General features: G+C 43.0%; 3 protein-coding genes across 3 annotated transcripts in view; 2 read left to right on the top strand and 1 right to left on the bottom strand.

The window, feature by feature from the left end:
- Positions 1-2,293, top strand: part of LOC103368664 (serine/threonine-protein kinase PAK 6-like) — a 21,459-nt gene extending 19,166 nt beyond the window's left edge. The window contains exons 6-8 of the mRNA XM_008297097.1: positions 223-348; positions 519-653; positions 768-2,293. Of these exons, the coding sequence (XP_008295319.1) occupies positions 223-348; positions 519-653; positions 768-935 (429 nt within the window). The 3' untranslated portion in view covers positions 936-2,293. The remainder of the gene's footprint in view (positions 1-222; positions 349-518; positions 654-767) is intronic.
- Positions 2,294-5,369: 3,076 nt separating this feature from the next.
- Positions 5,370-11,661, top strand: LOC103368659 (myosin-6). The gene is made up of 2 exons (XM_074465732.1): positions 5,370-11,198; positions 11,600-11,661. Exon 1 carries the CDS (start codon positions 5,370-5,372, stop codon positions 11,169-11,171), a length of 5,802 nt encoding a protein of 1,933 aa, XP_074321833.1. The 3' UTR covers positions 11,172-11,198; positions 11,600-11,661.
- Positions 11,662-19,356: 7,695 nt separating this feature from the next.
- Positions 19,357-21,659, bottom strand: LOC103368658 (complement C1q tumor necrosis factor-related protein 3-like). The gene is made up of 3 exons (XM_008297086.1): positions 21,413-21,659; positions 20,273-20,410; positions 19,357-19,879 (listed from the first exon to the last, which is right to left on the bottom strand). Exons 1-3 carry the CDS (start codon positions 21,603-21,605, stop codon positions 19,608-19,610), a joined length of 603 nt encoding a protein of 200 aa, XP_008295308.1. The 5' UTR covers positions 21,606-21,659; the 3' UTR covers positions 19,357-19,607.
- Between the last annotated feature and the right edge of the window lie 558 nt (positions 21,660-22,217).

Raw genomic sequence — 22,217 nt, 5'->3', positions numbered from 1 at the left:
ATTAACAGTTTATCTGCAAACAGCATGAAGATGATGATTCTCAGAGGCCAGTTTTCTCATTTGGTGACTGTTTGTTTACTCATTCAGAAATACAGAATTGAAACATCAGGTTACCAGAACGCTCTCACTCGGTTTGTGCATGTGATGCTGTTCATAAAGACAATGTAAAAGACAGCTCATTCCTTCTTCTTTGCTTCTTCTTCTTCTTGCCTCCTGCTGCAGATAAAGCTGTCAGACTTTGGTTTCTGCGCTCAGATCAGCAAAGACGTCCCCAAGAGGAAATCTCTGGTTGGGACTCCGTACTGGATGGCTCCTGAGGTGATCTCCAAAATGCCGTACGGGACTGAGGTAGGAAGCCTCCAGATACATGACCAACCTCACTGACTGTTAAAATCAGTTTTAGATGTCTGCCTAAAGCTACTTGGTGCTGAATGTTTATTTAATAAATGACTTAGATTCAGCTGAAGGAGTCACTTGGAGCATCAGATGTAGACACATAAATGGCTTCTGTGTTTAAGGTGGACGTCTGGTCCCTGGGCATCATGGTGGTGGAGATGGTGGACGGAGAGCCGCCATATTTCAGCGACACACCCGTCAGCGCCATGAAGAAGCTGAGAGACGAACCAGCACCGAACGTCAAGAACATCCAGAAGGTCAGAGACACTCACGCTCGTCAACGTGACTCCTCATCAGAGATTTAATCAAAATGCTAACTAACTAGCCGGCTAGCGGTCAGTAGTTGATGATGTCACTGTCTGTGTATCCAGGTGTCTCCAGTGCTGAAGGACTTCCTGGGCTGCATGTTGACTCGCGACACGTTGCAGCGAAGCAGCGCCGCCGACCTGCTGGAGCACCCGTTCCTGCTGCAGGCTGGGACGCCGCGCTGCCTGGTGCCGCTGGTGGAGCAACACCGCAAACGCATGTCGCTCTGCTAAACACCCTCATGTGGAGATACCAGAAACTCAGCTGAGACTCACTTGAGTTAGCCTCTGACACTCACCTGAACATTGAGGCTAGTTTGGCTGCAGCAGCTCAACTTCAGTGGCTTTGTTTTTACAGATGTTACACGTTAGCTCACTTCTGATTGGCTGCTAAGGAGCCACAGACTGCAGCAGCTAATCACGTACCTGGGCTACTGTAAGCCCCTCCCATTTCAGGTGCCTGTCAGAGCTCCTTCTGCCAATCAGGTGAGTGAACTCAGTCTGAGGGGAGCAGTAGGCCTGAACTCTGAGGGTCTAGAGGTCACTTCAGGATGTGACCTTTGACCTCCGGCTACAGGTTAGTTTGTTTAACCTGAAACAGCTGATGTTCCCCCTTTATGATGACAGTTTGTCCACAGTTTTCTGTGAGTGAGCAGAAGTTTCAACTGGACAAACCTGTTTTTACCTGCTACCTGAGCTCCTGAGTGCTGCTCCCGGTTTGACTTTTGACCTCCTGTTCTGTAATTTTTAACAGTAAAATGGAGGATTTGAACTTTTGAACATTTCAGATTCCTTTATGTTTCTACAGATCATTTTATAAGCCATAAAAAACAAATATCAAAAAAGCACATTTCTAACTTAGCGTTAAAGACAAATTCAAGCCTTTAACAAGAAAAAAAAGTCAAACAAATGAATGCAGGATTCTGTTTTAAAGCAGTTTTAGTCTGATTCTGATTTCAGATCAGCTGCAGACACATTTCAGGTCAGAATTTCTGTTAAGAACAACTTCACAGGAATGTATAAATGTAAAAAAGTGTTAAAAAATTAAGGACAATTTTTATTTCTCTCAGCTGAGCAGGAGAGGATTCTCTAAATTCAAGAAGCTCTGTATCAGAGCTTTATTTTTATAAGAAAATCAAAACAGAACATTAATATGTCTGCGCCCAGAAACACAACAGAAATCAAATTGTCAGTAAAATGTCAACATATAAAATGATGTAACAGCTTCAGTTTTAATGAGTAGTTAATTACATTCAGGTTAATTAGGTTATGCATAGAGATTATGTTTGTTATGGATTAACTGACTAATCATTTGGTCTGTAAACATCAAAAACAGATAAATTTCATGTCTTTTTGTTTGATTATCTGGTAAAATTAATTTCATCTTGACACCATGTTCGCATGTTTCTGTTCACAAACGTGCATATTGAGGATTTTTTTTTTTTCCTGTGACGATGATGAAAAGCTCTTCCTCGCTGTTCGTGTTATAAACTAAGAGGTGGATTTATTTTGAAAACTTGCACAGTTTGAATGTGACCTTGCACATATTAGTGACATGTTCGAAATAATAAACCTGATGTATTTAAAGTGTCGCACAGTCTGTTCACTGCTTCTCTTCTAATGCTCCAAATGACAGGACACATTTTTGTGACTGAAGTTAAAACTAATTATCTAACATTAAACATCTAAATTTTGTATTTTTTTTCAAAGTTATTACTTTGGCCCTTTTTGCCTTTATTTGATAGTTTAGTTGAGAGAGAAACAGGAAAGTGGAGGAGAAGAACCTGCAGAAAACAGCCATGAGCAGGACTCGAACTCATGACCTCTGCATTGGGGACTACAGCCCCTGTACATGGGACACCAGCTCAACCAGGTGAGCTATGGCGGCGCCAATTCCCAGATTTTTACTAGACCTTTGCAGTGATGTTAACTCTTCTGGTGTTTTTTTTTTTTTTTTCTATCCAATTTCTTTCATTTAGTTTCAGTTTTATAGAGTTTGTATGATATTAAAATCAACTAGGTACTTTCAGAACAGACTGGTGCTTCTTAAAAGCATTTATTTTGTCATTTATATTCTTCTGTAAACTGTGAATTGAACTTCTCGTCTGACAGATTTACTGTGATCATGAATGCTGCTGCTCCCAGACACCTCTTTCCCACCAGGGCAGTTCCAGGGCTGGTTCAGAGCCAGTACTTGATGTTAAACCAGTTCTTTGACAACCAAACAACCGCTTCTCAGCAGGAAAACTGGATCCAGAGCGACACCAACACTTTGCTGGCCGAGAACAAAGAACCACTTACATCAGGAGTTGGAGGTGGGATGACTGTGACCAACAAGACTTCAACTAAAACTTTGTGACTGCCATTTTAAAAACAAAAAACAGAACTAGTCTGCTTGATCCACAGCTTTAATACAACACTGAGGCAGCAGTGTGAGGTCAGTACTCGTCTTTTTTACCAGCTGTCAGTCATAAAGGCATTCATGAACGCCTTCATATTAAAACATCAAAGGAAGTGACCATGACACAAACACTGACCTCACTGGTTTGCCAGCAGAGATCTGTTGGAGAGACGAACTGTCTCTTTGCACTGCGCTCACTGACAGAAGTTCAGAATAAACTGGAGGGAGTGAAACCGATGTTAGAACATTTATACACAGTGACGTAATGAAGTGGCTCTTTAGTGGCTCGAGCTAAACAAGTTCTTAGAAAGCTAAACTCCAAACCAGAACCAATACAAGGTTCACGCTGGTGGATAGTTGGTACAACAGCTTAAATTTTTCAGTCAGAATTAAGATAATTTAAGTAAACATAATTTAAATTCATCCTCACAACTCTTCTGCCATCCTTCCCCTCTAATGATCAGAAGCAATGTAGTGCTGAATCAGAATGTTTTCAGTAGCTCACTCTTGGAAACATCAACCTGTCTTTCTCAAATCCTTTCTCGCAGAACACAACCAATACATACAAAGTTTTCTGTAAATCAAACACAGACTGAAACCATTTAGATCTAAATCATCAACTGCAGGATTATTAGTCTGACCAGATGTCTGCAGTTTTTTATACCCGGTGCTGCAGACACATGTTAGAGTATTGATGTTCAGACAGGACGGTAAGTGCTTCTGCAGGCTCAAGCATCTTCACATGTCGCAGATTAAAAAGTGTCTGGTTTCTATTTGCAGGCTGCGAGTCAAAGAGTCCTGGCTGTCAGAGATAAACAGACAAAAACACTTCAGCACATCACAGCACACTCTTCGTTGTACAGATTAACAGCGAGTCGGATCCAAACCAAGAACTGCAGCAAACCATCGCTGCTTCATTTGAGCTCATTTTCTTAAAGTTGACTGTTGGTTTTAGCACAGAGGAGCAAATAAACATCTTTAACTGAAATCTCAGACACATTCTGACAGATTCAACACGTCATTTAAACACTGACACAAGAGGTTTGGAAATGTTAAAAGATTCAAATCAGTTTCTGTGAGTTTCACCGAGGATCAAAGTTGTTTGTGGAGATTTAAATTTATGTGTCAGCATTTGTTATCAGGTAAAAGACCCACGAATCATTTCTAAAGCTGACTAATATTTTTTTGCAATTCAAAGTTAGATTAGGTTTGAATTACTGTGAAAAAGGAAATTTACACAATAAAACTCAAATTTATTTCAGTAAACAGTGAAATTTGACTTTGGCAATTAAGATGTTAACTTTAAGTTGTAACTTACAATTTATTGCCGGTTACACTAACGTATTATTTTACTTTTCGTAGGCCATCCATGTTACCTCTCTGTCAAAGGAAAAAGAAGGATTTCTGGGAAATTTGACCTTAAACGTTCAGTTCATCCACTTTTATAGGAATCCATAATGGACTCAAGGACTGCATGTATGGCTGCATTAAGAACAAGATATGGCACAAGTATGAATAAATTAACAAATAAATACATAACACAAATTGGTCAATAAAAATGAAATATATTGGTCGTGATAAAGGACAAAATCTCATTAATATTATGTATTTATTTCTGCAGTACCTCACATCCACTCTTATTTAAGTTATTATAATATTGTTGATGTTTGTTCTAATCTTGCTTCTAATTTATCTTTATAGCTTCTGCAGACTGTAAGTGTTTTTGCACTTATTTTAGTTTTTACTTAAAATTAGTTCTAATAAATTAGGAGGCCTTTAAATATTTTTTGAGGAATTAACACTTTTTGTGTCAAACAGAATTAAATAAACCGATGAATATATAAGGAGTGATCTAAAATGACTGGAGATAAGTGATTTTTGGGAAGTAAGGGACTTTTTCACTGAAGCTGAATGACTCAGCAGCAGACAAAATGAGCTGCAGTGAGGATACAGTAGAGTCTAAATGGAGAGGTGTCAGGAGTCTCTATCAGCAGGCAGATAAGCAGTGAAACTCTACTTTTCCTAAAATGGACTTTAACAGCCAAAGGTCCTGAATCTGCCCTCATGGTGCAATCACATCCCAGGACAAATTTAGTGAGGTTGTTTTTTTCTTTTCAGCAGTTATCTCCTAATTTGGTCCCCAGGGAGCCTTTATAAACTCCTGTGAATGTGAAGAGGCTGCAGTCCTTGATCAGCGTCAGCAGGAAACCAGTCTCTCTTCTCAGGCTTTTCTGTCATCTGACGGTCAAGGACCTCCACCTTCAACCATGGGTGATGCCCTGATGGCCGAGTTTGGGAAGGCTGCTCCTTACCTGAGGAAGTCGGACAAGGAGCGTCTGGAGGCTCAGACCAGAGCTTTTGACATCAAAGTTGAATGTTTTGTAGTTGATGATAAAGTAGAATATGTAAAGGGACAAATTCAGAGCAAAAATGCAGGGATGACGACTGTCAAGAAGGATGATGGAACGACAGTGACAGTAAAGGAGTCCGACGTTCACCCCCAGAACCCGCCAAAGTTTGACAAAATTGAAGACATGGCGATGTTCACATTTCTCCATGAGCCTGCCGTGCTGTTTAACCTCAAAGAGCGTTATGCAGCTTGGATGATCTATACCTATTCTGGGCTTTTTTGCGTCACTGTTAACCCCTATAAGTGGCTGCCGGTCTACGACGCTGAGGTGGTGGCAGCCTACAGGGGGAAGAAGAGGAGTGAGGCTCCCCCTCATATTTTCTCAATCTCTGATAACGCCTACCAGTACATGCTGACTGACAGGGAGAACCAGTCTGTCCTCATCACCGGAGAATCCGGAGCAGGAAAGACGGTGAACACCAAAAGAGTCATACAGTACTTTGCCAGCATCGCTGCAGTCGGAGGAGGCAAAAAAGACACTAGCAAGGGGACACTGGAGGATCAAATCATCCAGGCAAACCCAGCGCTGGAAGCATTTGGCAACGCCAAAACGTTGAGAAATGACAACTCATCTCGATTTGGAAAATTCATCCGAATTCATTTTGGCACAAGTGGCAAACTGTCGTCTGCTGACATCGAGACATACCTGCTGGAGAAGTCACGTGTCACCTTTCAGCTCAAGGCCGAGAGGAACTACCACATCTTCTACCAGATCCTGTCCAATGAGAAGCCAGAGCTGCTGGACATGCTGCTGATTACCAACAACCCATACGACTACTCCTACATCTCCCAAGGAGAGGTAACGGTCGCCTCCATCAATGACGCGGAGGAGCTGATGGCCACTGACAGTGCCTTCGATGTGCTTGGCTTCACTCCAGAGGAGAAGATGGGCGTCTACAAGCTGACTGGTGCCATCATGCACTATGGAAACATGAAGTTCAAACAGAAGCAGCGAGAGGAACAGGCTGAACCTGATGGAACAGAGGCAGCTGATAAATCAGCTTACCTAATGGGGCTGAACTCCGCTGACCTCATCAAAGGGCTGTGCCATCCCAGAGTCAAGGTAGGAAATGAGTATGTCACCAAAGGTCAAAGTGTGGACCAAGTCTACTACTCCATCGGTGCTCTGGCTAAGTCAGTGTATGAGAAGATGTTCAACTGGATGGTGGTGAGAATCAACCAATCGCTGGACACAAAACAGCACCGTCAGTACTTCATAGGAGTGCTGGACATTGCTGGATTTGAGATCTTTGATTTCAACACATTTGAGCAGCTGTGCATCAACTTCACCAATGAGAAACTGCAACAGTTTTTCAACCATCACATGTTTGTTCTGGAGCAAGAAGAATACAAAAAAGAAGGAATCGACTGGGAGTTTATTGACTTTGGGATGGATTTGCAGGCCTGTATTGACCTGATTGAGAAACCTCTGGGGATCATGTCGATATTGGAGGAGGAATGCATGTTTCCAAAAGCCAGTGACCAGACCTTCAAGTCCAAGCTCTATGATAATCATCTGGGCAAGAACAAGATGTTTGAGAAGCCAAGGGCAGCAAAGGGAAAAGCAGAGGCTCATTTTGCCCTGGTTCACTATGCTGGCACGGTGGACTACAATATCGCTGGCTGGCTGGTCAAAAACAAAGACCCCCTGAATGAAACTGTGGTCGGTCTTTACCAGAAATCCTCTCTTAAGCTTCTCAGTCTGCTGTTTTCAAGCTACTCTGGAGCTGATAGTGGAGACAAGGGAGGTGGCAAAGGGGCCAAGAAGAAAGGCTCCTCATTTCAGACGGTGTCTGCTCTTCACAGGGAAAACCTGAACAAGTTGATGAATAATCTGAAGACCACTCATCCCCACTTTGTTCGCTGTCTGATTCCTAATGAGAAGAAAACTCCAGGAGTCATGGACAACTGCCTTGTGATGCACCAGCTGCGCTGTAACGGTGTCCTGGAAGGCATCAGGATCTGCAGGAAGGGTTTCCCAAACAGGGTCCTCTATGGTGACTTTAAGCAGCGGTACAGGATCTTAAATGCCTCTGCCATCCCAGAGGGTCAGTTCATTGACTGCAAAAAAAGTGCCGAAAAGTTGCTGGGATCCCTGGACATCGACCACACTCAGTACAAGTTTGGCCACACAAAGGTTTTCTTTAAAGCTGGGCTGCTAGGAACTCTGGAGGAGATGCGAGATGAGCAACTCTCTCGAATCATCACCAGGATCCAGGCCAATGCTCGTGCCATCCTCATGAGGGAGCAGTTTGCTAAGCTTGTGGAACGTAGGGATGCCCTAATGGTCATCCAGTGGAACCTTCGGTCTTTTCTGGGTGTGAAGAACTGGCCATGGATGAAACTCTTCTTCAAAATTAAACCTCTACTGAAGAGTGCTGAGTCTGAGAAGGAGATGGCCAACATGAAGGATGAATTCGGCAAGTTGAAAGAAGCTCTGGAGAAATCAGAAGCAAGACGGAAGGAAGTAGAGGAGAAAATAGTGACTCTTCTCCAAGAGAAGAATGATCTGACTCTGCAAATTCAGTCTGAACAGGACACTCTGACAGATGCTGAAGAACGCTGTGAACAGCTTATAAAAAGCAAAATTCAACTGGAAGCCAAGCTGAAAGAGATGGCTGAAAGACTGGAGGATGAAGAGGAGCTGAACGCTGATCTTACAGCAAAGAAACGAAAGCTTGAAGATGAATGCTCTGAGCTGAAGAAAGATATAGATGACCTGGAGCTAACTTTAGCCAAGGTGGAAAAAGAGAAACACGCTACAGAGAATAAGGTGAAAAACCTAACTGAGGAGATGGCTTCTCAGGATGAGAACATCATGAAGCTGACCAAAGAAAAGAAGGCACTGCAGGAAGCTCACCAGCAGACACTGGATGACCTGCAGAGTGAAGAAGATAAGGCCAACAGCTTGACCAAAGCTAAAGCTAAGCTAGAGCAACAGGTAGATGATCTGGAGGGTTCGCTGGAGCAAGAGAAGAAAGTCAGGATGGACCTGGAGCGCTCAAAGAGGAAGCTCGAGGGGGATGTGAAACTGACCCAGGAGAGTTTGATGGACTTGGAGAATGACAAGCAGCAGCTTGAGGAAAAACTGAAGAAAAAAGACTTTGAGATCACCCAAGTAACTTCAAGGCTTGAAGATGAGCAGGTTGCTTCAGTTCAGCTCCAGAAGAAGCTGAAAGAAAACCAGGCAAGAATTGAGGAGCTTGAGGAGGAGCTGGATGCTGAGCGTGCAGCCCGGGCCAAAGTGGAGAAACAGCGCTCTGATCTTTCTCGGGAGCTGGAGGACATCAGTGAACGTCTGGAGGAAGCTGGTGGAGCCACATCAGCTCAGGTGGAGCTGAATAAGAAGAGAGATGCTGAATTTCAGAAGCTGCGCAGGGAATTGGAGGAATCGACCCTCCAACACGAGTCAACTGCTGCATCTCTGAGAAAGAAACATGCTGACAGCGTTGCTGAACTGGGAGAACAGATCGACAACCTGCAGCGTGTAAAGCAGAAACTTGAAAAGGAAAAGAGTGAGCTGAAGCTGGAGCTGGATGACTTGTCTTCTAACATGGAGAGTGTGGTGAAGGCCAAGTCAAACATTGAGAAAATGTGCCGCACAATGGAAGACAACATGAACGAATACAAGAGTAAATATGAGGAGGCTCAACGGACCGTCAATGACCTGACAACCCAGAAGGCCAAGCTGCTCACTGAGAACGGTGAGTTTGGACGTCAGTTGGAGGAAAAGGAGTGTCTGATATCACAACTGACCAGAGGGAAGAACTCGTACAACCAGCAAGTTGAAGATCTACGTAGACAGCTGGAGGAAGAAGTGAAGGCCAAGAATGCCCTCGCCCACGCTGTTCAGTCTGCCCGTCACGACTGTGATCTGCTTCGAGAACAGTTTGAAGAGGAGCAGGAAGCCAAGGCTGAGCTGCAGAGAGCCCTGTCCAAGTCCAACACTGAGGTTGCAGCATGGAGGACTAAATATGAAACTGACGGGATCCAGAGAACAGAGGAGCTGGAAGAAGCAAAGAAGAAGCTGGTTCAGAGACTGCAGGAGGCAGAGGAGGCCATCGAGGCTGTAAACGCAAAGTGTTCATCCCTCGAGAAGACCAAACACCGCCTTCAAAATGAGATTGAAGACCTGATGCTGGACCTTGAGAGATCTAATGCAGCATCTGCAGCACTAGACAAAAAACAAAGAACCTTTGACAAAGTCTTGGCAGAGTGGAAGCAAAAGTTTGAGGAGTCGCAGTGTGAGTTAGAGGCCTCCCAGAAGGAGGCTCGGTGTCTGAGCACTGAACTCTTCAAACTGAGGAACGCTTATGAGGAGTCACTGGATCAACTTGAGACCATGAAGAGAGAGAACAAGAACCTCCAAGAGGAGATCTCTGACCTTACTGATCAGCTTGGAGAAGGCGGACGGAGCACACACGAACTGGAAAAGATCCGAAAGCAGCTTGAACAGGAAAAAGCTGAGCTCCAGTCAGCTCTGGAGGAGGCAGAAGGTTCTCTGGAACATGAAGAGAGCAAGATCCTCCGAGCCCAGCTGGAGTTCAACCAAGTGAAGGCTGACATGGAGCGTAAAGTGGCTGAGAAAGACGAGGAAATGGAGCAGGCCAAGAGGAACTATCAACGAATGCTCGAGTCTCTTCAGTCTTCTTTGGAATCTGAGACCAGGAGCCGAAATGAGGCCCTGAGGGTCAAGAAGAAGATGGAGGGTGACCTCAATGAGATGGAGATACAGCTGGGCCAAGCTAACAGGCAAGCAGCCGACGCCCAGAAACAGCTCAAGAGCTTGCAGGCTTTCCTAAAGGACACTCAACTCCAGCTGGATGATACCCAGCATGGCAACGATGACCTGAGAGAAAACATCGCTCTGCTGGAACGGCGAAACAACCTGATCCAGGCTGAGCTGGAGGAAGTGAGGGCCGCCCTCGAGCAGACTGAGAGAAGTCGGAAACTGGCTGAACAGGAGCTGACTGATGCAACAGAGCGAATGCAGCTCCTCCATTCCCAAAATACTAGCCTGATCAACCAGAAGAAGAAGCATGAAGCTGACCTCCTCCACCTGCAGAATGAGATGGAGGAGGCCATACAGGAGAACCGCAATGCTGAGGATAAAGCAAAGAAGGCCATTACAGATGCAGCCATGATGGCCGAGGAGCTCAAGAAGGAGCAGGACACTAGTGCCCATCTGGAGCGCATGAAGAAGAACATGGAGCAAACAATCAAAGACCTGCAGCACCGACTGGATGAGGCCGAGCAGATTGCAATGAAGGGTGGCAGGAAGCAGCTCCAGAAACTGGAAGCTCGCATCAAAGAGCTGGAGAACGAGCTGGAAGTGGAGCAGAAGAGGGGAACAGAGTCCATTAAGGGGGTTCGCAAGTATGAACGCAGAATCAAAGAGCTCACCTACCAGACTGAGGAAGACCGCAAGAACATGGCTCGCCTTCAGGACCTGGTGGACAAGCTGCAGCTGAAGGTTAAGTCCTACAAACATGCAGCCGAGGAGGCAGAGGAGGCAGCCAACAGCAACATGGCCAAACTCCGCAAGCTGCAGCACGAGCTGGAGGAAGCTGAGGAGAGGGCCGACATCGCCGAGTCGCAGGTGAATAAGCTGAGGGCGAAGACCAGAGACGGATCCTCCAAAAAGGGGCTGGATGAGTGACAAGATCCCAGAAAGTCACCCTCACAGGTGAGTCCATGTACACTAAACATTCATAGTGATTACCACAGATCACCTACAGTCAAACTTCTTCAACATTAGCAACATATTTATGATGTTTGAAGGGTTTATGATGGTAAAAACAAGTTCTTAATGGAAACAACAAAACTTAACTTACTATTATTATTACAATCATGAACTACATCTCATGTGATGACAAATTAAACTTTACCACATGGCCACCTGTAATGTAGGCCATGAAATGTGACTGAAAGCCAAAAAAAATAACTCTGAAAAAATGTAATGACAAAAAGTAACTTCAACCTTAAACATGGGCAGAGATAGATCTTGATAACAACAGTAACTCTGTGAATGTTTTTTGTTGTTCTGCTGCTTCTAGTTAAAATCCAGAACTATGTTTTGATTGACAGATGTTCCTGTTCCTGGATGTTTGGTCCCAAAGCTGCGACGGAACCTGAGATCAACAGAAACACTTGTTTTTATCACCATTACTAGTACCAGAGGCAGTTGTAGTGCTAATTTTCCCACCGATCATTTGAGACTGGGTAGTCTGAGTGTTCAGTAAAAATATTCTCACTGGTTTTGACCAATCCTGTCTGCCTGGGGTTGTTTACTGTTGGTTTTTATTCACTTTGTTTTTAGGTTTATGCACCAAACTACGCTGTGAGGTTTAGGAAAATATCATGCTTTTGTTGGTGATTTTACATCTCAAAAGCCTGGTGAAGGTTAGGCACCAAAATTACTTGCTTAGGGTTAGGATTAAAATGTGGGTTTAAAAAAATGGTTTCAAATACAACCGGTTCACTATATTTTTGAGGCTTCTTTTCCACTTTCTTGGTTACCAAGGTTGACGAGTCCTGCCCCATCTAGTATGTGATTGGTTGGTTGAAAAGAAGCAACAATGAATCAATAAAATCAGTGGCAAAGGAATGTTGATTAGTATTTGTGATACGTTACAAAAGAACGCATCTCGTATGACATATTTGAGAATGCAGTTTAATTGTGCAGACATGTCATTTTGTGGAGACTGGGTTGTTTTGACATGGTGCCCAAATGAAACCCAAAACATCAACAATGAGGTTTGAGGAAGTTTAACTGGAATTGGGGAGTTTGTCTCTGAAGGGTCCCTGTGGAGTGTTTGTTCAGTAATGAGTCCTGGTGCTGTCAGGATGTCATGTTCTGTCAGGTAGAAAAGAGGAGTTCAGGCTTCTCAATTGCTCTTTGAGGAAAGAAACAGATTCTTTAGGGAAAAGATGAAAAAAAATCCCCACATTTTCTGCATATTGTCGTCTCTCTGTGGACACCTGGGAGTCTGGTCTGTGTCTTCTGTCCTCTGAGCAAATGGACAAACATCTGAGTTTAGACCATCTTTCAGGTTTAAAATCTTTCTGTAGCCCCTTTGATAATGAGCTGGACAAGGTGTGTCAGAAAAGTTTCAGGACTGGTGTCACAGAAGATATATTTCAAATCCCAACTACAAACTACACGTTTCTTCCAAGTGATCCTCCTGGAGTCTAACACACTTCCCAGCCTTCTCTGGAACGTCACCATGCACTCCTGGAAGGATTCTTTTGGGATCCTCCACAGCTCCATCGTCACAGCCATGTTGATGTTGCTGCTTTTTTTTTTGGTTTAGAATTTTTAGCAGAAGTTTTAACTCACCAGTGGAACTAAAAACCCAATCGATGCTCCTGCAGTATTTTTATAATTTGCCTCACAGTTTAGCGGCCACTAGATTAAGATTGTGTTAGTTTCACCAGTCGGTTAATTAACTGCAGCATCTGTGCTGCCGCTATGTTCCCTGGACTTCAATTCACTGACACTCCTGACAGCCAATCAGAGAGCAGCATTATCCACAGTTTTAGAAGAAATTTTAAGTTTATTTTAAAAAACCCTTTACCTCGCTGATATTAGCTTCAAAAATGTTTGATTTTATGCTTTGTTTTCTTTTTAATTTAATCTGATGTTTGTCTACTCTGTGATATTTAAGATTCATCCCGAGGATTAGTTATTAAATTCACTTACAGACAGCGTCTTGTTTTCGTAGCTTTTGCTGAATCCTTTAGATTTAAGACAAACACTGACCTTGTTTCGCTACAACTGATTATGACATGCTATCATTAATCTGTAGAGAAATAAAGTTCCTGCTGAGCACCAAGAGTTTGTCTGTGTGTTCACTCTTCTTCATCACGTGTTCTCCGAAGGTTCTTCATGCTTTAAAGGTTCACAGATGAAACCCAAGTTTTAGAAAGCGTCTTAAAAAATGATGTCAACAAAGTGACATGTTGTGCAACTGAACCCATTAAAGGCACCATAAATCAGTTTGCTAATTGTACGTGGGGAGCTGGGATGATGAAGGTTCCACAGTTGCAAAAAGGCAAATTCACACAGCCAGGATTTCTAGACAGATGTCAGAAACTGATCTTGTTGAATTGCAGGGTGGGTCTTTATCATTTCAGGATGGGTGATTTATTAGAGTAATGCTGTGTTAATGTCCTGAGATGGATAGCAGAGGATGGAAAAGATGCTTGGCTGCAGTTGTGTGGATGCAGTGTTGGTCATGTGAGGGTTAAATTATTGAGCTTTGATAATATACCACCATATCCGTAAAATTTGGGTTTAATAACACTGAGTTAGTCTTTGGCTGATGGGAAGTTCTGTGTTTGTTGATTTTTCAAGCATTTCAGCATTGGAACCAGGATGTATCAAAACCTTTGAGGAAAATTTCTAAATATTACAACCCTCTGACGAGAAGTTTGATGATCAGACCTGATGCAAAACGTGCTTTGTTCTAAGAAGCAAAAATATGAGAGAAAAGTTTTATATGTTAATAAATAACTGGAGAGGGACTTTGTCTGGCTACAATTTACGAAAACTAATTATCTGCTTAGAACTGCACTCAGTTGTGGTGCCAGCTACTGATTCATCAGCTCATCTCTCTCTTTAGGAGGCGAGTCTCCAGTGGGCTCAGTACCTGAAGGACGGGCTGTTGTTCTCTTTCCCTGAGGATTTAGAGCTCCGCATATTTCTCCTCCTTAAAAACTGAAGCAAGAGAGAGGGACTTAACCTGGTGCATTAGAGAGGGAGTATATTTATTGTGTTCATTATAACCCAGGCCTGCAAGGTGGAGCGGTGGTTCGCACCGCTGCCTCGCAGCAAAAAGGTCGCCAGTTCACATCCTGGTGAGGACACCTGAGATTTTTCTGCGTGGAATTTGCATGTTCTCCCCGAGCAGTAGGTGTGAATGTGAGTGTGCTTGGTTGTCTGTCTCTAAGTGTAGCCCTGTGATAGACTGGTTACCTGTCCAGGTGTCCCCTGCCTTCACCCTGAGTCAGCTGGGATAGACTCCAGCCCCCCATGACCCTAGTGAGGATTAAACGGCGTATAGATGATGGATGGATGATGAATCAAAGGGAAACCTGAACCCGACAGTGAGGCTGTGCAGATACATTTTGCATTTTTTGTTTGGGTCCACTTGTCACTGCAAGTCAAATAAGGTTCTTCTGGGTCTTACAATGAAACATTTCTATCTTGATGGGAGGATCTTTTCCAGGATGACGATGACTCCATCTGGGCTCAAAGAGTCACTGGATGGTTTGATGAAAGTCGTGTGAATCACATGTTTTGACCTTTACAGTCTCAACCCGGCTGAACAGCTATGAGAGGTTTTAAACTAACTTGTTAAACAGCATTCTCCACCACCATCGTCAAAACACCAAATGAGGGATTATCTTTTGGAAGAAAGATGTTCAGAAGCTGCTGATGTCAGGCTTTCCTTTCATTAGTCACCTGTCACATTGATTTGAACAGGGCTTTATAGAAACAAACAGCATATCGAACTCTGATTTAGTTCATAACAACATGACGCCACAAAACTCCCCAGTGGGTTTGAAAAGCCTGCTATCTTTTTAAAAATTGCCAAAACGACTACGCTGATTGGAGCACGAATCATTAGATTTTAACTTTTCTTCATCCCTTGAGCTTCTTATCTGTGATGTGATGTTTGAAATCTGAGACTGTGAAATTTCATCAAAATCACTTTATTCTGTCTCATTTAAGTGTGTAACCCACAGAAATGCGTTATAAATAATGAGAAACTACTTAAAACACCTTAATTTTTATGAGTAATCAACTCACTTGTTTATGGTAACAGTCATTTTTAAAGAACTAATTAAAAACAGAACTATTAAGGTAAAGTTGATTTCCTTTAACTCAGTGTAGTTTGCTGGTTGAACATAGTTTATTTAGAAGTTGTCATTTCTCTGTATGAATTCTTCTTTCGCTGCATCATAACAATCAGCCACAAAATCACAATGTTTTACTTTGAAATTAAAAATCAAGATAATGTAACATCCGGCTTTATTTTGAAAGCACAGTCCGTGAGTGTCCGGTCCGTGTTGACTCGGGTTAGCTTGACACGGGTATAAACATCTGGAGGAGTCCAGCTGCGGCTCCACACCGGGATGATGAAGCCACCGGGAGGCTGACGGATCTCCGCCGGCTCTGCAGACACTCTGCTCGGCTGCCACGGATCGCACTCGCCGCCTCCTCCGGTCCTCCACCGTCCGACCATGAGGGACCCGAAGACCTGGACCCCGGGATTCGGCCCTGCGGACCGGGGCAAACCGGCCACCTACACCGGAGAGAAGAAGGCGAAGCTGGTGGCCAAAGCCAACAAGAAGTGGGTGAGGCTGGCCACCGTGGTGGTCTACGTGACCTCCGTGTCCCTGGCCGCCGTGGTCCTCGCTGTTTACTACAGCCTCATCTGGAAACCCACCGCTGGACCCGGACCGACCCGCACCAGGACCGGGACAGGAGAACCTGGATCCAGCTCTTCCGAGACTGAACCAGCTGCAAGGAAACTTCAAAACAAAACAAAATGTAAAAGTGATGTAGATGAAAACAACTTTCTGATCAGTGATCATAGATCTATTGATGGAGACCTGATCGATACCAATAATCATTCAGATGCTGACAGCCACGTGTCCACCAACACTCACAGCACCGGGCTCCAGGAAGCCTCTACCGGACCCACCGAGCCTCCTCAAGCCGAGCAGGGCTTCACCTCTCCGGCTCTGAGCGCCGCCGAGCCGCCCGCTGTCACCGCGGAGGATCCGTCCAACCTGCCGACTCACCGGACCGCTGCGGGCCGGGACCCGGCGGCTGAGGTCGGCCAGACGGAGACGGACTCCTCCGGGCTCGGGATGGAGGAGTAAAAAGTTGTGGATCGTGAATGTGTTGTTTCACTTTAATGGCAGCACTGTTCTGGTGCAGGGAGGGTTCAGGTAAAATGTGTGTTCTGGACAAAAAAAAACAAAACCCTCCAGGATCAGTGAGTCTCAGCTCCAGTGTTTCTACACATTCATCTGTTTACCACAAGAGTCAGAGGAGAAAATGAATTATAATCCAACAGAAGTGATGCAGACAGACAGAAGAGATGCTTCTGTCAACATGCGACCTTCACTGTCAAACTAGGAGCATTACTCTGGTATAAAAAGAATTTTAAGAAGAAATTGTTTTAAAAAAAGACACTTCAAGCATTCAAACCTGTTCTACTGTGGCCACCATCCCATCTTCTACTTTTAATTGACTTAAAGATGTTACTATGTTTAATATCTATTTAAATGATTATATGCAGGCTGGGAGGAGAATCCAATACCTACAAATAGCTGGAGCTTTCTTTGGTGCGGTAATTGTTTCTAAATGAACCGAGTTTAGTTCCAGCAAACTACCTGATCAGATGTTTAAATAAATGACATCTTTTTAGTGAGTGCGTATTCTGTAATCCTCACCAAACCGTTTTTCAAAAGGGGAGAAGGAGCATAAATTTGATCTGTGTCATTTTCACACATTTGTATTATTGTTTTTATGACATCCTGTTACGGGTCATTTAGAATCAGTGGGTTTCAGTTTTATAAGCTTCACAATATTAACGTCTGAACACTGTCATTTTATTTTAATTATGCAAACTTTTAATCCAGTTCCCTTTAAGCAACACTTTAGTGTTTGTTTAGTTGATCATTGAGTTTGTTTTATTCATTTTTATGTTTTTTCTGAAAGTGTTTGAAGGTTGTAATCCAGACAGTAAATCACATTAAAAGCATCTCTGCAGCACTGAACACCAGCATCTACACTTTTTTTTTTAATTATTATTTTTTTTACCTTAAGTCATATATATATGTATATATATATATTAATATTCAAGACATATTATTCCACAAGAACTGCATTATTTTATGTTTTGTTTTGTTTTGTTTTGTTAAATTGCTTTGTAAATAAATGTAATTCTATTTCAAAAACAAGCTTTTTTAATTGTAATGTTTCTTTGTTTTCTCGGGGTGTTTTTTAGATTTATAAAGCTGATATAATTTGGTCTTTTGGAGTTCAGTTTCAATACATTGTAAATTTCCTACATAATTTTCTTACTTCATAAAACAAACACTAGTGATTTTGTATTAAAAAAACAACAACAAACAAACAATATGTCCACAAATCTACAGTGAGATGTTCAACTCAGACATTTTGCAGTTCTAAAATGAAACCACCAAACTTTCCTGTTTTCACTATATGATTAAAAAAGTGATTTTTCCAGTCAGGTGAGGTGAGATTTGAATGTGTTTTGAAATGTGTTGGACTGAACTGAAGGTTTTGTCTGCAGCTGTGTTGGGATTTACAGCGTTGTTTAAATCAGTCATTTCCCCTTTTTGTGACCAACAGTCACTAAAATCCCCCAATTCTACATTTATGATCACAGAAAATGAGAAAACGTTCAAGCTGCTTTCAGAGCTTTTGCTGCTTTTGTCTACAAACACAACAGCGTCTTTACATGTTTCCAACCCTTTAAAATCTGATAATCCATTAATTTAAAAACAATTCTAAGTAGTTATCTGGCAGCCATTATTGTTTAGGTCATGAAAGGGCGGGACCTGGACAGAAGAGTTTTTTGTCTTTATGTGATTGTTTGTTTCAGTGAGTCGTCTGGTTTTCTGTTGTGTGAACTGAGGATTTAAAAACAGTCTGATGTTGAGTCCGTCCTCTCAGCACTCGTCTGTCTTTTATCTGAGACTTGACTCCTCCTGACAGAGAAATCTGATGTGGATGAAAACTTCCTGTTGGATGACCACAGGAAGGACGAGCAGCCAGTCTGGTCTCATCGCTGGACCTGTTTTCATGTTTTAGTTAATTAGCTGTAAATCCTGTTTACTGTTCTTCTTCCTGTTTGTGAGGCTGGAAGTTAAACAGCTGCATTCACTAAAGCATTTCCAAATGATGCTATTTTATATTGCATCACATGTCAGAGGGATATTGGACTGCTTTTGTATTTTTACTGAAGTATCTTTATGCTTTTTATGGCACTGGTGATGCATTCAGGTACAACCTGCATCCAGACATAAGGGATTGTTTAATCAGAATTTAGCTGATTTGAGGCTCTTGTAACCAAATCTCCATCTGATCCATCAGCTTTATCCACATAAACAGACCAGTCCACCTGTTGGTCCTCTGCACACCACCTCGGCCTTATTCCCAATATTCCATCCATCCATTATCTATCCACCGCTTAATCCTCTCTTGGGTTGTGGGGGGCTGGAGTCTATCCCAGCTGACTCAGGGTGAAGGCAGGGGACACCCTGGACAGGTCACCAGTCTATCACAGGGCTACACTTAGAGACAGACAACCAAGCACACTCACATTCACACCTACGGACAATTTAGAATCACCAATTATCCTCAACATGTTTTTGGACTGTGTGGGAGAACATGCAAACTCCTCAACAGGACGCGAACTGGTGACCTTCTTGCTGCGAGGCGACGGTGCTAACCACCGCTCCACCTTGCAGCCCCTTGTGACAGTCCTATTTGTTAAAATAAGATGGATTAATTTCCATATTTGGGACGTACTTGGAGGCCCAAAACCTCCAGGGGCCCCAAATGTGCATATTTACTCTTCTCTGTTTCTGTCTGCATCACTGATTTGTCTTATTCTCTGCTTTTCTGTGCCATTTCTATTCTTTTATGAAATCTTTTTCCTTTTGTCTTTATCTTCAATGGGCATTGTCCTGTGACTGTTTTAGTTCTGTGCGTGTGTGAAAATTAAAACAGCAACAACAGAAAATAGAATGTTTTGGGATGTTGGGGCTCCACAGCTTTCCAACAAATGACATTACCATTTAACAGGAGAAATTAAAGGGCTTTTATTGCTTCAAACAGCTCAAAACAGTTCAGAATTTCAAAAACTGGTTATTGGTTCTTCTTTATTTTTTAATGGTAACTGTTTTTTTTTTCTTTCCAAAACCCCTTCAGGTTTGTCATAGTTTGGCATTGGTTTCTATGATATGAGACTTTAATTTGTGTATTGTGAAGAGGAGATTTGGCTTCCTCCACTGTCTCCACAGCAGCTGCAGGTGCTAAAGGCAACGCCTACATGGGAAAGACGAGGAAACCGCTGAAGGTTGTGAGTCGACTCTGATCGAAGACACTGCTGCTTGGCCAGAGTATGATCCAGACCTGGTCGCCCTTCTCCAGCTCCAGCGTCATGCCATTGGATCCACTGCTGTGGGTTCCCAGAGTGTTGTAGATTGCAAACATGTTGATGCCGTTTTTAAACAGTGCTGCGTTCAGGGTCCCAGAATTTCCAACACACCCAGTGAACCGGAGGTAGTAGAGTCCCTTCACAGGGGCTGTGAAGATGCCTGCAGTCACAGAACAGGTGTATGTACAGTCGTCCTCAAATGTATTCATACCCTCCCATTAAAAACACAAATAATTCACTGGATCTGCACTTCCTTAGATGCCGGGAGTGCATGAAGACTCTTGTGTTCACTGTTGAGAGTTAACAGAAGTAGAAAGTAAATGAACCCGGTGGACTTTGGGGCAGCTGCTCGTTCTGAACAGCTCACTTGGAAGCAGCAAGTGGTGAGGGAGCAGGGAGGCCGTCTAGTAGTGGGGGGTCTTGAGAAATGGCAAAAGTGAATATCTTCATATCCTCATAGCTTTTATTTTGCACCTCCAAGTTTCTAACAATCACAAATCACTACATGGGACCTTTAAAAACAAATGTTCTGACACAACCGGGCGAGTCCTACCTGTGTCTTTGTCGTATGCATTGCCGATATTTGTCGTCACCTTCTTGAACAGCATTGTGATGTTGGTGTCGTAAGGCCCCACGTGGGTCCATTCGGTAGTGGTGCGGAGCGAAGCTGAGAATGCCACCTGGGCGCCGACTGCAGGAAGCCACACAGATTAAAACTAAACTAAATGTTTTACATAGTTTTATACGACATGAGTGGAAGCCTCACTCACAGACAAACAACACATCCCGCATATGCATATGTAAGAAAGCAGAAAATAACATAACAGTCTTTATCTAAAGTGCACTTGTTGAAATGAAAGTGCTTTCCAAAGCAACAAAGTCAAACATACAGACGTGTAAATAAAACACAATACGACAGATAAAAACAGCAAGTTGTTCAAAAGTAAAAAAATAAAACTGAAAAAAATAAAAGACAGTTTCAAAAAATACAAAGTAAAAAAATCGGGAAAAGCTCTTTCCAAACAAAAGTTTAAAGAAACAACTGAAAGTAATGTTAAAAATGATGAGTAAAATCTTACTTACTATCCTTAAACATCGTGGCTCAAACAAGAAAGATGTGCTCTAGTTTCTTGATTCTGGTTAGAAGCAACTCAGTTCTGTTCTATCTGAAGTCGGCTGCTAGTTTTCTGGTTCCAGTAAGTAAAAAGACATGCTGCAGTAATCCAAGCATGAAGAAAAAAAGAAGTAAAATGGTCTCTTGTGTGTTTCAAAGTTAAAGACACGATTCGTCTCAGACACTGCTTCTAAAAGTTCGCCTAATGTGATGGGATAAAACTGACTCAGTGTGTGGCCTCGTTGGCTTAACTGACTCCAGTTTATCAGTAAAATCAGTTTAAAACATTTCACAGTCAGCATCTCTGGGGGAGCAGGATTTAAAAGCTGATCTACACTTTTAAACAAAAAACCTGAGATTGTGTTGATGGGAGATTAGTTCTGAAAAGTAGTTTGATCGACTATCCTTTACGTTCTGTTGTACTAATAGCTCTTTTATAATGTCACAGTGTAGGTGGAGATCAGACTTTATCCATCAACATTCCTATTTTAAGAGCAGCAGTAACATTTATTGAGGACGAGCAGATTGAGCTGAAGGGATCGTCTCGATCATCGTGGGTTTGTTTTATAGCAGACTGACCTCTGTCCTCACGCTCTTTCTCCAGCTTTTCCACTCTGGCCTTCAGCTGCAGCACCAGGACTCGCAGGTCATTTTCTGTGGTTTGCTCAGGATTTAGAATTGCATCGTCTTCAGTTGCCGTTAAAATGACCTCAGCCTGGACCCCAACCAGACTACAGACCCCCAACACAACCAGAAACCAGCTGGACACCATCTCTACGGGAGGACGACTGGACTAACAGGAGGAGAGGAAACACTGTGGACTGAAATCCTGAAAGTCTGAGTTATTTATTAACATCTTTACCTCTGATTCCTCCAACAATTGAATCAACAAGCAGTTTGTTGATCCAAGGGACAGAAGCTGATCGATGTCTGTCAATGCTTAACTGACAAATAATTTGTTTCTTCAGCTTAATCAGGATACGACTGGTTTATGTAATGGGCCAATCGCATCAACGATGGAGGCTGAAGGTACCAGATGCTGAACACATGAACCTGTCAGAGGTGTGAACAAAGCTGCAGGAGGATGTCTTACCTGTACCTGTCGTGGATGTAGCCTTTGTTGGCTCCCATTAGTTGACAAATTCAGCCAATTTACGCCAGTGTGACCCAAAGGTCATATTGCTTTTAGGTTAGTTTGCTTTCAGTTGGCAAGAAACGAGGGTAAGCTGAGGCAAAAGTCCAGATGTGAAGAAAATAAGTTGCAGGTTACCTGATGTGCCCTCTGATTTTGTAACTTCAACGAAAGTATCGAAGAACCTTGACATCAGTGTGGATTCCCACCTGGTTCCTCCTGGACGACTTGCTGTGACTGATGGAACTATGA

This window comes from Stegastes partitus, unplaced genomic scaffold, assembly GCF_000690725.1.
Source record: "Stegastes partitus isolate 25-593 unplaced genomic scaffold, Stegastes_partitus-1.0.2 Scaffold1185, whole genome shotgun sequence".
Classification (NCBI taxonomy): domain Eukaryota; kingdom Metazoa; phylum Chordata; class Actinopteri; family Pomacentridae; genus Stegastes; species Stegastes partitus.
Note: the sequence above shows the minus strand (reverse complement) of the source record. Positions and strands in the feature narration are given on the sequence as shown.

What these genes read in the sequence shown, in the direction of transcription:
- LOC103368659 (XM_074465732.1), top strand. Translation starts at nt 5,370, where the DNA reads ATGGGTGATGCCCTGATGGCCGAGTTTGGGAAGGCTGCTCCTTACCTG.
- LOC103368658 (XM_008297086.1), bottom strand. Translation starts at nt 21,605, where the DNA reads ATGGTGTCCAGCTGGTTTCTGGTTGTGTTGGGGGTCTGTAGTCTGGTT. An exon ending in GAAAGAGCGTGAGGACAGAG is followed by an intron (nt 20,411 to 21,412) that starts GTCAGTCTGCTA and finishes GGCTTCCTGCAG; the next exon opens with TCGGCGCCCAGGTGGCATTC. An exon ending in TGCATACGACAAAGACACAG is followed by an intron (nt 19,880 to 20,272) that starts GTAGGACTCGCC and finishes CTGTGACTGCAG; the next exon opens with GCATCTTCACAGCCCCTGTG.